Source organism: Thalassophryne amazonica, chromosome 19, assembly GCF_902500255.1.
Source record: "Thalassophryne amazonica chromosome 19, fThaAma1.1, whole genome shotgun sequence".
Lineage (NCBI taxonomy): Eukaryota > Metazoa > Chordata > Actinopteri > Batrachoidiformes > Batrachoididae > Thalassophryne > Thalassophryne amazonica.
The window spans coordinates 51,135,570-51,152,189 of NC_047121.1; the positions used below are offsets into that span (position 1 = coordinate 51,135,570).

The 16,620-nt window shown below is 41.0% G+C and overlaps 1 protein-coding gene and 1 long non-coding RNA gene across 5 annotated transcripts in view; one reads left to right on the forward strand and one right to left on the reverse strand.

Annotated features, from left to right (window-relative positions):
* The window catches only part of LOC117531699, a 32,564-nt gene that overhangs the window by 12,672 nt on the left and 3,272 nt on the right, over positions 1–16,620 (forward strand). Inside the window, exon 3 of the long non-coding RNA XR_004566704.1 lies at positions 4,338–4,600. This is a non-coding gene — a long non-coding RNA (uncharacterized LOC117531699). The remainder of the gene's footprint in view (positions 1–4,337; positions 4,601–16,620) is intronic.
* ptp4a2a (protein tyrosine phosphatase 4A2a) overlaps positions 7,619–16,620 on the reverse strand; it is a 30,100-nt gene continuing 21,098 nt past the window's right edge. For all 4 annotated transcript variants that reach the window (XM_034194806.1, XM_034194803.1, XM_034194805.1 and 1 more), the window contains 3 exons: positions 13,442–13,572; positions 7,908–7,982; positions 7,619–7,829 (listed from right to left, as the gene is read on the reverse strand). In XM_034194806.1, coding sequence (XP_034050697.1) covers positions 7,718–7,829; positions 7,908–7,982; positions 13,442–13,572 — 318 coding nt within the window. In that variant the 3' untranslated portion in view covers positions 7,619–7,717. The remainder of the gene's footprint in view (positions 7,830–7,907; positions 7,983–13,441; positions 13,573–16,620) is intronic.

The following is a 16,620-nucleotide window of genomic DNA, read 5'->3' on the forward strand; positions in this document are numbered from 1 at the left end:
TGATTCATGTCAGTCCACTTGGTGCAACAGCTCTCCAAGGTGTGTTCACTCCTTTTTAGACGCAGACTAACGAGCAGATCTGATTTGATGCAGGTGTTAGTTTTGGGGATGAAAATTTACAGGGTGATTCCATAATTTATTCCTCAGAATTGAGTGAGTCCATATTTTTTTTTCCCTCTGATTGGTCTAAAAAAGTAACTGTTACTGATTGCCACAATTATTTTTCCTGATTTCTTATAGTGTTCCTTAAAGCCAGAAAGTTGCCATTTGAAATGACTTTAGTTTTGTGTCATGTCTGTGATCTGCTTTTTTCTACAAAATTAAACAACTGAATGAACATCCACCGAGGCCGGTGATTCCATAATTATTGCCAGGGGTTGTACATATCATCACAGTAACACATATGAAGGACTGACGTCACAACTGTTTTTCAGCCGTTTTTCCGACTCTTTGTTGAGGAATAATTGTGGAATCACTCATTTGCATTTCTGAACTAAACACCAGAAAACAAATGAGCGCTCAATATTACCCACTGACAAATGCTGCTTTGGTACAAGTGCTTGCTACATTCTGAAAACATTTCAAGGTTTGCGACAGCTGATTTCAGAATGCAGACGCCAACTCATAAAACTGGCAGAGTCAAGATTTGTTAATGAAGGGCCATAACTCTTAAAATGGGCCCAACTTGAACGATATGATAATATGCATATTACCTACCTATAACAAGGACTTGTACCAAGTTTCACTAAATTCTTCCTAAAAATATGAAAGGACTTGATTTTAGAAGGCTTTTAGCCGTTTTGGGATGGTCAGACAGAAAGACAGATAGATGGAAATCTCCACGACATAATCCCCCTTCGGGCCTTCAGGGGATAAAACATCTACATTTAAAACAGCGCTCAAAGCAGAAACAGTTCTGCCCTTTTGGTTTTAAATTTTGTTGTACATTTTCTGTCACTGTGACAGAACAGTAACAAATCACAAAGAAAAGAAATGTTAATTAACAAAGGTAAGGCCAAAGGACCATCAGCACAAAGTGAAGTGACAGCAGATTAAAGAGAAGCGATCACAGAGAATGATGGAAGTGATTTTCAGGAGATGATGCTGGAACTTTTATCTGGTGTCATTCTGATGGAACAGAGATCAGAATCATTATCATGTACAGTAGTGTTCAGAATAATAGTAGTGCTATGTGACTAAAAAGATTAATCCAGATTTTGAGTATATTTCTTATTGTTACATGGGAAACAAGGTACCAGTAGATTCAGTAGATTCTCGTAATTGTTCTTCCATGCTCCATATAAAGCTGTGATTCCACATTCACACAGCCAGAATCTCTCAGGTTCGACTCCACAGCGCCCTCTATATCCAACACAATCACTGCAGACATTTGGTTAAACATTTTCTGCATGGCTAGGCATATTTCACAGGACATAAATTCAGTGTTGACTTTATACATTAAAAAATAATAATTGTAAAATTGAAATGTGTAGCTTGTAGAAGTGATCAGTGTCATTGATAAATGACATCATCATAAACTGATGGTGTGACTTATGACACAAAATAAAAAAATATAGAGGGGAAAAAACGTCCAACAGGTACAGTACTTAAACACTTTAATATCCAAGAAGAGACAAGAGAGGTTTTTTTTTTTATTTGTTTTTGTTTTCTTTCCAGGCGGGCATACGTTACACAAAAACATGATCTACCTATAAAAAAAAATGATCTCACTAAGAAAAACAGCATCTTAAAAACACAGAAGCTGACAAGATAAATAAACAGGTACAAAGAGACCGACAGAACTCATACCCATTGCGCTTCTCAGCGGCAGCCATGTTGGCCTCGTGGGCCAGTGTTTCACGGAGGACTTGCACGTGATGTCATTACATCCTGCACACTTTTTTTTATTTTTTTTTTTTAAGTTGCCATTTATTCTTTTATTATTGGAGTTTATTTTGTTTAGTGCTTTGATTCCTGGGAAGGTTCGACATAAATAGTTATTATAATTACTAATTATTAATAACAAATGTGTTATTTTTCAATGTATAAGTGGCACTGGAGTTTAAGTCGCAGGGCCTCCAAAACTAGTAAAATACAGTACTTTATAAAACCTGTATTTAAACATAAGTAGGTGCCCCTTCACACATAGTGTAAATAAGTACAACTCAGGGCAACCCCTATCAGAACAGCTCGTATGAGCGCACCACGAAACATCGCACCGACAGGCAGGTGTGCACAATGCTGCTGTGAAGAAAAAAGTAGAAAAAATTTCAAATGCACGCAAACGGTTTCATGCACGTGGGAACACAGTGTAAGCAGCATACACATTGCAATGCTGTTGTGAAAAATAAATAAATAAATAAAAAATGTACATGGACGTATTTAAATAAATAAATAAATAATGGACATGGACGTATTAAAAAAATAAAGAAATCACACACCATATAAAAACACTGCATTGTATTGAACTCTTCTTATCAAGCGGGCAATACAAATTCACCCTATGTGTGAATGGACCCTAAATTTTGTGTGTGTTGGTAGTGAGGATCCAAAGGGACTACACCATTCAGATCCAAGTTTTATATATACAACCCCTGGCAAAAATTATGGAATCACCGGACTCGGAGGATGTTCATTCAGTTGTTTAATTTTGTGGGAAAAAAAGCAGATCACAGACATGACACAAAACTAAAGTCATTTCAAATGGCAACTTTCTGGCTTTAAGAAACATTATAAGAAATCAAGAAAAAAAATTGTGGCAGTCAGTAACGGTTACTTTTTTAGACCAAGCAGAGGGAAAAAAATATGGACTCACTCAATTCTGAGGAATAAATTATGGAATCACCCTGTAAATTTTCATCCCCAAAACTAACACCTACATCAAATCAGATCTGCTCGTTAGTCTGCATCTAAAAAGGAGTGATCACACCTTGGAGAGCTGTTGCACCAAGTGGACTGACATGAATCATGGCTCCAACACGAGAGATGTCAATTGAAACAAAGGACAGGATTATCAAACTCTTAAAAGAGGGTAAATCATCACGCAATGTTGCATAAGATGTTGGTTGTTCACAGTCAGCTGTGTCTAAACTCTGGATCAAATAAAAACAACATGGGACGGTTGTTAAAGGCAAACATACTGGTAGACCAAGGAAGACATCAAAGCCTCAAGACAGAAAACCTAAAGCAATATGTCTCAAAAATCGAAAATGCACAACAAAACAAATGAGGAACGAATGGGAGGAAACTGGAGTCCAGGTCTGTGACCGAACTGTAAGAAACCGCCTAAAGGAAATGCGATTTACATACAGAAAAGCTAAATGAAAGCCATCATTAACACCTAAACAGAAAAAAACAAGGTTACAATGGGCTAAGGAAAAGCAATCATGGACTGTGGATGACTGGATGAAAGTCATATTCAGTGATGAATCTCGAATCTGCATTGGGCAAGGTGATGATGCTGGAACTTTTGTTTGGTGCCGTTCCAATGAGATTTATAAAGATGACTGCCTGAAGAGAACATGTAAATTTCCACAGTCATTGATGATATGGGTATGCATGTCAGGTAAAGGCACTGAGGAGATGGCTGTCATTACATCATCAATAAATGCACAAGTTTACGTTGATATTTTGGACACTTTTCTTATCCCATTAATTGAAAGGATGTTTGGGGATGATGAATTCATTTTTCAAGATAATAATGCATCTTGCCATAGAGCAAAAACTGTGAAAACATTCCTTGCAAAAAGACACATAGGGTCAATGTCATGGCCTGCAAATAGTCCAGATCTTAATCCAATTGAAAATCTTTGGTGGAAGTTGAAGAAAATGGTCCATGACAAGGCTCCAACCTGCAAAGCTGATCTGGCAACAGCAATCAGAGAAAGTTGGAGCCAGATTGATGAAGAGTACTGTTTGTCACTCATTAAGTCCATGCCTCAGAGACTGCAAGCTGTTATAAAAGCCAGAGGTGGTGCAACAAAATACTAGTGATGTGTTGGAGCGTTCTTTTGTTTTTCATGATTCCATAATTTATTCCTCAGAATTGAGTGATTCCATATTTTTTTCCCTCTGCTTGGTCTAAAAAAGTAACTGTTACTGACTGCCACAATTTTTTTTCCTGATTTCTTATAGTGTCTCTTAAAGCCAGAAAGTTGCCATTTGAAACGCCTTTAGTTTTGTGTCATGTCTGTGATCTGCTTTTTTTCTACAAAATTAAACAAGTGAATGAACATCCTCTGAGGCCGGTGATTCCCTAGTTTTTGCCAGGGGTTGTATATCAATTATCAGCCTGGCTGATTATCGGCACTGATAACTGCCCATGCCCAACTTTAAAGTTTACTTGGGCAAAGTGAGATGGTTTGCTGCCGTTTATCAGGTAAACTCAACATGTTAGACTTCACAGCGTGTTCAACCTCACCACAGAAGACTGTGGTAAAAAGAAAACTATATGCTCAGCTTTCATGGTCCTATTTATCAGTATCTGATCAACACACCATTAAAAAGATCAGATTTTTTTATTTATCTATGTTGTTTCTTGATATTACGGTGTAACAAAGCTTTTAAATTCTTGTTGGTTTTGTGGTTAAAGTAAATCTTGGTCTGTATGTGTCCCTGTGACAGACTGGCATCCTGTCCTCACACCCTGTGACTGCTGGGACAGGCTCCACCCCCCATGACCCTTGCTTGGAGTAAGTAGTTGAAGAAGAGTGAGTGAGTGAATGAATCATTCAATAATGATGACACTTCTGAATATTCAGACTCAGAAGATTAATGTTAATTTGGTCATTATGACATCAGTGCAAATCCTCCGTGAGAATGTTTCACAATATTTGGGAGATTGTCCCATTATTCAATTTACCTGTTTAATGTTAATCTCAGTGCTAAAACATTTACATTTATTACATTTATCGTCTCCCCAAAACCATGTGCAATATTATACCATGTCATTAAAAACAATGTGGATTTACCTGTTAGCATGTAGCCTGCTATCATCAGAGAGCATTGTGTGTTATCGACACGACTCGTACTTAACATCATCTTAAATGTTATGTTCAGATACATGCTATGCTAAAATGTTAGCAGAACAGAATCATATTGTGTATATTACCACTTCAACATACACCATTTTGAGCCGTATAAGATCAGGGAACTGAAGTAGTAACCGTGTCTGTGCTCCAACATGGAATAGCTAACAGGAAAATCCACCAAAATCTGTGTGTTCATGTTTAGATACATTCAACAAGTGATCGTTTACATGCTTGAACAGCAGAGCAGAATCCCACTCTTGGAAGAAGAAAATAAAAAAAACAATTTATTACAATTTCATCATACGAGTGAAAAAAGGATGTCATCATATTGAGGAGATTCTACAGGATTAAAACTTCTACATGTGAGGGTTAAAGATTTCATGCTGCTGCGGCTTCACTGGGACTTACATAAGCACCTTTAACAACATGGGTACCTTTTGGGATTCAGAAGTCCTGAAGTACTCACTTCATTTGCTCCATTGCCACAAAAGTAGAAAAGCAGAGCCCAGGAGCCTCATGTACAACAGCTGCTTACGCACAGAAACGTGGCGCCCGTCCGTCTCCACGCCAACGTACAGATGTATGAAAAGTGTAATGAGCATGGAAATGTGCGGTGCGTCACACAAAAATCCTGGCTGGCGTACGCGCATTTTTACAGCTATTGTTCCTCTGCAGACACATAGAGGTGATGCTGGGAACCGTTAATAGTGTGAAAACAGAGTGATGAGGAACATCAGAGACACACTGATGAACAATTAACACACCCATGTTGCAGTTGTATGGGTGGATATAAAAACATGCGCAAAGTGATGTGTAAAATGGCACTAACAGTGGCTGCGTTAGTGTTGTTAGAGGACCTTACAAATGGTGCAATCCGACGTGAGCGAGTATTCAGGGAACACGAGGATTTACTTGCAAATGATGATAATTGGCTCAAACTGATTTCGATTATCAAGGCCACTGTTAGTGGAGTGGCGCACAGAACTGCGGCCGGTCCAGAGCGCAATACGGTGAGGAGCAGGAAACAGGGGCATTCCAGCGGGAGCTACCCAATCAGTCAGCAGTGCACCGGTCAACCTTGAGCCGAGCCGAGCTGTGTGGAACGCAATCATCCAAATGTCATCCAGATGCATCACATTGGTAAATGGACTGCATTTATATAGCGCTTTTCCATCTGCATCAGACACTCAAAGCGCTTTACAATAATACCTCACATTCACCCCGATGTCAGGGTGCTGCCATACAAGGTGCTCACTACACACCAGGATTTCTTGACGATACCCGAAAAGAACCAGTTTCAGATACCCATCCCTAGTGTTCACGACCTCGCGCACATACACACAGTCCCTTTTCATGTTTATCCCATTTGAAAGGGAACCAAATAAACTATCCCTGCATGTCTCCACATCATTTTCATCATCTGTAGCTCACACTCGAGATAATTTATTTTCTGTGTTCATGTTGACTGATCTGACAGAGGGGAATCCCAGCTCCCAGGGCCTATTTTTGTGCTTACACCAGTTTCTGGGTTTTGGCGTACACCATGATTCAGTAGGAAATCCAAGCAAGTCTTTGTACATGAGGCCCCTGACTTTTGAAAGACTCCAGTTTTAACAGTGTGACATATTAAAATGACATTTTTAAATCAGAACTTTGTTTGGTAGAAGATATTTTAAAATAATCAATTATGCAATTTATATTCCCAAGTAACAAGATCAATATAACAAAAAAATGACAAAAGAGAAAAATTTGGATTTTTTTTTATTATTATTATTATCACATCACTTCTGCGATGTTGCACCTTTATGACATCACAGCACAGTATCAAACATTTGCAACCATTGCGACATTTTCCCCAGACGGCAGATTTCACACCCGTGACTCTCACTATGTAGTTTCATTCAGCATACTCTACAGTTGCATCAAACAAATGGATTTTTGTTCATTCTTTGAAACATTTTTAATTTTTATGTGCCACATTTTTACCTGTAAAACATAGTTTCTGTTGCTGCCAAGTGAAAAATCTGTCTGAACCACAGTGAGGACTGATGGGAGTAAAACCAGCGAGCCTTTGAATACACGTAACGCCAAATACATATTCAAGATTTTTAGCTGAGAGTAATATAAATTTTCAACGAGTTTAGTGTATCAGCAGTAAATCAACATTAAAATGTTGGTTACTGACAATGAAAAATTAAATTTACCGTCTACCCTAAACACAGAACTGATTTTGCCATCTGATGTTGAACAGCAAAAGGTGCTGAAGACATTAATAGCATGTTTTAAATCTGCTTCTGTAAGAGGACATTAACATAGGAAGCATTAATCACTGTGTTCTCAGTTTATTATTATTATTATTAGCCAAACAGCTCATTTCAGAATGTCTGTATGTCTGTGTGATTTCCTCTTGACGTGCATTTTACTACATATTAAACAATGTAATGTTATAGGGAAAAAAGCAAGACAATCAGTGTTGCCAAAACTGACATCTACTCCAGAGTTTCAGTTTTTATGCAAATTCAGAAATTAATACACTGGATACAATTTTTTGAAATTTGATTTTAGATTTTTGACAAACATATGTGTGGAATGAAATGGTTTCCAACAGATTACACGATCTTTAAACCAGTCAAAAATGTGATGACTTTCTCGTGACCATTTCCCATTTAACGCGGTGTTGCTGATTCTTACTGTACACAGCAGCTCTGTCCGTTGGCATCCTTTGACCGCAGACACAGTTTAGGTTTGTAGTTTTCCAGGAAGAGTAGCTGCTTGGAATTGAACGCTCCGCGACGTTTCCTAACAGTGTGTGACCAGAATGCCGGGTTAAGGGGACTGCTTCAGTAAAGTGGAGTGGAATCAGGGTTCAGTACTTACAGCCTTATGAAGTGCACGGCATCTTCATACTCCATCCCGCACTCGATTAGAGCAAGTGCCACCAACACAGGAGCTCTGAGGACCAACAACAACAAGACAATGACTCCTGGATACTGCCAAAGACTGAACAATACTTAACACCAATTACATCTCATCAGAGGATTTCAGGAAGAAGCAGGAGTGGCTCTGGTGGTGACAGAGTGGCCACCAGACCTCAGCTATGGAAAGTAAAGCAGCATACAAACATGACCATTTGAAGCACCATGTCACGTTTAGAACGCAGTCACTACAAAAACAAATTAGAACAGAGAATAAGAAGCCATCACCTATGATGCATAACTAACTTAGCAGACCGAGTGAAAATGTGAGTATATAAATAAGTCAAGATATGTACAAGCCATTTAAAAAACAAATACACATTTGAGCTAAGGTGCAGAGAAATCAGACTGCACATATTGGACATAGGATTTCAGTTATTGCATATCAGCGTTTAATGTTCTCACAGTCCAGGGAAAGAAACTGTTTGTCATCCTGAAGGTTGGGGCTCTAATGGACCTGTAGGGCTGAAACAATTGGTCGAGTAACTCAATTAATTCGAATACAAAAAATATTTGCGGCAAATTCTGTGCCTTGAAGCTTTGTTTAATGTTGTAGTACATATGCCAAGCCTGTGCATGGCACTGTAACATCCCCAGAAAAAAAAAAACAGAAGAAGACTGTGAAGAAGCGCATGCCCATAAACCATGTAAGCGCTAATCAATTTAGCACAAAAGCTACCGCTTTCCAATGCGGCACACAAAGTAAAATACAGCCTTTTAGGAAAAAGACGGTCCACGATGATCATCTGAAACAGCTTACTGAAGCAGTGTGTTTGTCTGTTTTTAAAAAAAACACCGTTTCGTCCGCTGGCTGCTCTCTGCCCGGTGTGAGGGCAGTGCTGAGAGCCTGTCACACCGGGCGAGTCACAGCTCCGTCCCTGGGCACACAGACAAACAGTTTCTGAAAGAAGATCCTCTCAGCAAAAGTCCACTCTTTCTTCTGTGTTTTGCTCAGACTCTCACTGAGTGTTTCGCTTTTTAATTTTTGCTTTTTTGGGCAACACACAACACTTCACAAACACGGCAGCTTAAATAAAATAGTAATAAAAACTTAAAAACTGACTGCAAGGCTTACATGTTCAACCTCCACCTGAAATACATTTGTTGAATCGCAGAGAAAGAGGGATTTAAAAAAAAAAAAAAAAAAAATCACACAGGGACCCGGTCCACCAACCTTAAAAAAACAACAACAAAAAAAAGGTTACATTTTACAAGTTGGGGAAAACAAAAAACAGAAAGCCACATCGCCATTTCAGCAAAATGTCAAGACTTTGGCTTAGCTCCTGACACCAGGAAAGATCCAAAAGTTGTAAAGATGTGAAAAAATACATAATTGCCAAGGAAAACAAAAAGGGTACACTAAATTTGACAATCTGTGTGATGGTACAGCGACATTGTGCCATTGGTTGGGAAGTGTCCTGGATAGTTGATGTTTAAAAACGCAAACGTACTTTTTATCCGATTCCTCGATTAATCGCTAGAATAATCGATAGAACACTTGATTACTAAAATAATCGATAGCTGCAGCCCTACTCTCCTGTCTGAGGGGAGCAGGTTGAAAAGGTGATGTGCTGGGTGGGGGGGTCTGGGAGGACAGATCTGGATGGGCTGAGACAGCGGGAAGTAGCTATCGCCTCAAGATAGGGCAGCCAGTGATTTTTCTGGGCAGTGTTTCTCACCGCAGAGCCTTTCTGTCCACGGCTGTACTTCCGCTGAAACACGCTGTGACGCAGTGTATCATAATCACACTTTCAATGGTGTGAAAGTTGGATGCTATTTGCACATTTACACTGCCATCCAGTAGATGGCGGTGTTCTATGCATTTTGGGTCAAAATGTCATACAGTCGCCATTCGGTGCACTGTATCAGTCAGACTTAAAACAGAATTTTCGGTTTTGCAGATGCCTTTTTTTAACAAATGAAAAAAAAAAATACATATTTACAAATACAGATTAATTTGTAAAAACCAACGCACACATTAACTAGTGTGTTATTTTTTTTTTTTTTTTACAACCAACCAGTGATTAGGAGGCTCAATTTCCCATAACGCCTTTGGGCATCTGTGAGTTTTAATGACCAAAGAATCAGAATTGGTGCGTTACTTTAAAACTAAAAGTTATTTGTGATATTTTCACTTTGTAAAAATGACAAAAGAAAGGTCCAAGCTGCTTAGCTTTTCATGACTTCTGCCTCACATGAGGGGCTATGTATGCTGTCAATGAAAATGTCTCTTCCTTCCAGCAGTGGGCAGGCGCACAAAGACAGGAACGCTGACTCAGTGTTTGTGTTGGGTTTCTGATCGCCTTTGATTCTACTCAAAAGCATCAGCGGTGCTCTAACTCAAAACTAGCTTGTCAGTAGCTGACAGTGCACCAGAGTGAATATAGAAAGTTAGCAGTTATCAGTTAGCTGTAGCTTCCGCAAATTTTTATTTTTTATTTTAATCAGTTTATTGTTATAAAAGCAAACTTTTCAGTTAGTGGACTAGCGGTTATCGAAGCTAACTTCTTGGTTAGCTGTGCCCACCACTGAGGTAACATGATGGAAATGGCATCCTCAATGGAGCGACTGCTCCTGTAGGGGAAGTGGTAGGGATCCGGGTCCGGTGGCTGTCCTCTGGTTTACCTGGCGTAGTCCTCTCCTCATGTCATGTTGTTGAAGAGTCGTGAGATGCTGCTGTAAGCAGGTGGGGGCATTGGTTGTCTGCAGGACTCAAAGCGTGCAAAGAAGCTATGTAGTTCCTCTGCCAGTGAGACAGTAGCACTGATGGTGGGGGTGTTGGCGAAGCTTTGGATTCCCCGCTACACCTGCCGCAGACTGTTGTCCATCAGGTGTCTCTCTCTGTTCTTCTTGTATGCATCCTTCGCAGCCCTCATGCCTCTCTTTAGATCTACTCTGGCCCCAGAGTACAGCTCTTTGTTCCCTGATCTGAAACCGCTGCCGTGGGCTCTGATGAGAAGCCACACGTCACTCGTCATCTAGGGACTCTCAGTGATAAGTCAGTGGTCTCAAAATAGTTCTGCAACTGACAGACAGCATGTTCTGGCCAGGTGTTGATGTATTTTATGAGGGGTTAGGATCTCTTCATAAAGGGGACGTAGGCTGGAACGAGTGGAGTGCGAGGTGGTCTGATAGTCCTACATGAGGCTGAGGGGCCGCGCTGTACGCCTGTTTGATGTTGCAGTGCACGTGGCCTCGTATGTTTTCCTTCTCGGTGGCACATTTAACAAACTGATAGAATTTGGGAAAAACTGACTTTAGGCAGGTTTGATTAAAATCACAGGCTATTACATGCGCACCATCTGGATGTGCCTTCTGTAGTTTGGTTATAGTGTTATGGAGGTGTGCCAGAGCTATGATGGCGTTAGCATCCGGGGCTACGTAAACAGCTGCAATGGTTAACACTGTTAGTTTTATTTGGTAGAGCAAAAGGGCTTCACAGAACAGTGAGAGCTTCAAGGTGGGGGAGCAGTGACTGTCTATAACACGCTGTGTGTACACCATTAATCAGAATGTAATAGTTTACCATCTCTGAGCATCGCCTAGGGGATACTGCATAAGAAAACAAAGTTGGTTTTTGACCTGAGTTGGTAGAGCCAAGCTCATCAGAATGTAACAAGGTCATTCTCCTTTTATGTCCTTGTACTTTAAAGATGTACAGGATGGTGGCATTTATTGCTTTTGAGTTAATGTGTTAAAACGGGAGGGGATGGACTTATTGATCCATCGATCTACACCGATCAGCTGTAACATCGTGACCACCTGCCTAATATTGTGTAGGTCCACCTTTTGTCACAAAACAGCCCTGAAGACTTCTGAACCACATCATAGACCTTTAAAAAGGTGCCCTGTGGTATCTGTCACCAAGATGCTACCAGCAAATCCTTTAAATCCTGTAAATAGTGAGGCTGGCTGAGAGTTGTTTGTCCAGCATAATCCACAGTCATGAGTTCATTGGTTTTTCTTCTATGGAGCACTTTCAGTAGGTACTGACCACTGCAGAACAGGAAAATCCCACAAGACCTGCAGTTCAGGAGTTGCTCTGGCTCACTCATCCAGCCATAACAATCTGGCCCTTGTCAAAGACACTCAAATGTTTGTGTCGCCCCATTTTTCTCCACTTCCAACATCAATTGGACAAAATGTTAACTTGCCGCCAAGTATGTCTTGCCAAAAAGTGTTTAGTCAGTCCCTGATTGTACAAGTTCTCTTACTTAGAAAGATGAGAGCGGTCTGTAATTTTCATCATAGGTACACTTCAACTACAAGAGACAAAATGAGAAAAAAAAATCCAGGAAATAACATTGTAGGATTTTTAAATAATTTATTTGTAAATTATGGTGGAAAATAAGTATTTGGTCAATAACAAAAGTTCAACTCAATACGTGGTAACATAAGCTTTGTTGGCAATGACAGAGGTCAAACGTTTCCTGTAAGTCTTCACCAGGTTTGCACACACTGTAGCTGGTATTTTGGTCCATTCCTCCATGCAGATCTCCTCTAGAGCAGTGATGTTTTGGGGCTGTCGCTGGGCAACATGAACTTTCAACTCCCTCAACAAATTTTCTATGGGGTTGAGGTATGGAGACTGGCTTGGCCACTCCAGGACCTTGAAATGCTTTTAAGGGAGCCATTCCTTCGCTCCCCAAGCGGTGTGTTTGGGATCATTGTCTTGCTGGAAGACCCAGCCACATTACATCTTCAATGCTCTCACTGATGGAAGGAGATTCACTCTTCCCAGCCTGGTGCACATCTACAATGTTCTTCCTGGTGTCCCTCGACAGCTCTTTGGTCTTGGCCATAGCTGAGTTTGGAGTCTGACTGTTTGAGGCTGTGGACAGGTGGCTTTCATACAGATAACGAGTTCCAACAGGTGCCATTAATACAGGTAACAGGTGGAGGACAGAAGAGCTTCCCAAAGAAGTTACAGGTCTGTGAGAGCCAGAAATCTTGCTTGTTTGTGGGTGACCAAACACTTATTTTCCACCATAATTTACAATTACATTCTTTAAAAATCCTATAATGTGATTTCCTGGATTTTTTTTTTTCTCATTTTGTCTCTCATAGCTGAAGTGTACCAATGATGAAAATTACAGACCTCTCTCATCTTTCTAAGTAGGAGAACATGCACAATCAGGGACTGACTAAATACTTTTTTACCCCACTGTACTATTCTAATGAGATCATCAGTGTTGTTCACTTTACCTGTCAGTGGACACAGAGTTACGGCTGACTGTGTTTCTCTTCATTCACTCACTGGATGTTCACAGTGTTCAAACTGAAACTTATAACTCTGGCATGATAAAAATTTCTTGGACTCCACCGTTACACCTGTCTATTTATGCTACCTCCCATCTCCTTGAGGCTTCCTCACAGCTGCTGAGCTACTTATTATCCAGATATCATGATGTCTCCAGGTCAAAATGATCCACTAACCGTCCAAGTCCAGCAACACAGTGAACAGCCACACAGCAGCTGGGCTCATCCCGAAACTTTGTCTGCAGCAGGTTCAGCCAGTCATCCACCACCTGATCCGGAGGTGCAGAGCCATCGTCGAATGGCCAGTCCTGGTGGAAAGATGCACCTCATTTACACTCCATTTTTGAAGCCTAACTGAAGTAGAGCATTCATGATTTTCACACTGAAGTCAACTGAAATTTAAATGTCCATGTGTTAAAAAAAAACAAAAAACCTACAACAGAAAATACTGATTAGATTGAGTAGTACCTCAAAATAAATGCACACACAACACTGTGCAAAGGTTTCAGGTAGGCTACAAGGCTGACTATAATATCTTTTCTTTTTTTTTTTTTACAGGTTTCTTATCCCCACACCCAATAAGGTGATCAACATGAAATCCAATCCATTTTTCTTTGTATAATTATATATATACACACACTCAACAAAAATATAAACGCAACACTTTTGGTTTTGCTCCCATTTTGTATGAGATGAACTCAAAGATCTAAAACTTTTTCCACATACACAATATCACCATTTCCCTCAAATATTGTTCACAAACCAGTCTAAATCTGTGATAGTGAGCACTTCTTTGCTGAGATAATCCATCCCACCTCACAGGTGTGCCATATCAAGATGCTGATTAGACACCATGATTAGTGCACAGGTGTGCCTTAGACTGCCCACAATAAAAGGCCACTCTGAAAGGTGCAGTTTTATCACAAAGCACAATGCCACAGATGTCGCAAGATTTGAGGGAGCGTGCAATTGGCATGCTGACAGCAGGAATGTCAACCAGAGCTGTTGCTCGTGTATTGAATGTTCATTTCTCTACCATAAGCCATCTCCAAAGGCGTTTCAGAGAATTTGGCAGTACATCCAACCAGCCTCACAACCGCAGACCACGTGTAACCACACCAGCCCAGGACCTCCACATCCAGCATGTTCACCTCCAAGATCGTCTGAGACCAGTCACTCGGACAGCTGCTGAAACAATCGGTTTGCATAACCAAAGAATTTCTGCACAAACTGTCAGAAACCGTCTCAGGGAAGCTCATCTGCATGCTCGTCGTCCTCATCGGGGTCTCGACTTGAGTGGGCAAATGCTCACATTCGCTGGCGTTTGGCACGTTGGAGAGGTGTTCTCTTCAACTTTATGCAAAGGAGATGTGTTGCACTGCATGAGGCAAATGGTGGTCACACCAGATACTGACTGGTATCCCCCCCCAATAAAACAAAACTGCACCTTTCAGAGTGGCCTTTTATTGTGGACAGTCTAAGGCACACCTGTGCACTAATCATGGTGTCTAATCAGCATCTTGATATGGCACACCTGTGAGGTGGGATGGATTATCTCAGCAAAGGAGAAGTGCTCACTATCACAGATTTAGACTGGTTTGTGAACAATATTAGAGGGAAATGGTGATATTGTGTATGTGGAAAAAGTTTTAGATCTTTGAGTTCATCTCATACAAAATGGGAGCAAAACCAAAAGTGTTGCGTTTATATTTTTGTTGAGTGTATACACACACACACACACACACACACACACACACACAGGCAAATGAGTATTTGCTCCACTGTCGATTTTGCAAGTTTATCCACCTACAAAGAATGGAGAGGTCTGTAATTTTTATCATAGGTACACTTCAACAAGCTGCATTTCTGACGTGCAGGTGCACTAATCCTTCTCACAGCTGCTGCTTTTACCGTGACTGCATCAAAATGAACAGTTATCACGTAAAACAAGCCGTCATAACACGACATCACACTTAAACATTGGAATTAATCTGTGCCTCCGTCCTTAACGTTAGCAGCTACATTCCATTGAAGCGCACCCTGGGATGCTTGTAATCAATCACGCAAAACACTCTGGCATAAATTTAAAAATGCATAAATATGCAAAAGTGTGCAAATTAATTCTCACATTCCTAGAAAATAGTTGTCAATCAAAATGGGATTCAGCTTTTCAAATGACTGTCTTATCATTGTGCAGAGACTGAGCATGCAGGCCCGCCCACAGCTCCATTCACCCCCAGAGACACTGAGTGTCCGGGGGCGGGACACAATCATGGCATTTATCCAATGTTGAGTTTCAAGGCAATGACAAAAACTTCTGTGCAGTCCCACTGAAGTGAATGGACGCCCCACTTTTACGGGCAAACGCACTGACAACAGACCGTGTTTCTGAAAAGTTAACAAAACAAAGTCTGTCGATTTGTGATCTGCTATATCTTGTCTGTGGCAATATGAGTGTCCATGCGGCACCGCCGCGACGCGCGAAGCCTCCGCTCCTCTTTCCATGACAAAAACTCCTGTAACAGTGGAATGTGCCGTTCATTTCCAAACGGGACGCTGTGCTTTATCCGGGATGTCATCTGGCTAGCACAGGAATTGTGAAAAGACGTGGACATCAGCACTTTTTCGGCACATTGAGACAGACATGCGGAGGAATTCGTGTCGAGGCGGTGCCGCATGGCGCAAAGCAACGCCGTGATAAAGCCTCACAGGACATGTTCTGGCATGTCCAGGCACATCCACAATTTCTCGGATAATCACTCAATGGAAAAACAACCGGCAGCTGTCTGAACGCCATCTCAAAGCCGTCCTGTGAGACCAAAACGGAGGTGGTTTTGTCTCGCTCCAGTAGCGAATCCATCGTGATGCGCAAAGCCTCCGCTCGGCTTTCCATAAAAAAATCTCTTGTTGAAAGTGAAATCTGCCAGAAAATGGCTGATGTCCAGCTCTTGTGATAACCAGAGAAATTGCACACGATGGTCACGGATCCATACAGCCATCCGTTTAGAAATGAAATGGTCGCTCAGCCTGTCGATGGCAGCTTCGGAGCGCGGCGCACCACCAGTCGCTCTGGGCCGTCCTTAAAGCGACAGTAACACTCCATAATCTCTTTGAAGCCCATAAAAGTTTCACCAAAAACCATCTGAATTTCTCGAATGGTGTCCACTTTGATGTCCCTCACAGTTTCTGAAAAAATTTTGATCAAACAAAGCGGCAGTCTCTGAGCCATTTCTAAACAATGAAAAAAACGACGAGAGGGGTGGACCACTCCTCACTCAAAGCCTGCTCACAGGCGAATGACGCAACCGACAGGCGTGAAAAAACTCACGCATGCGCACGAAGGTTCAAGCTTGGCT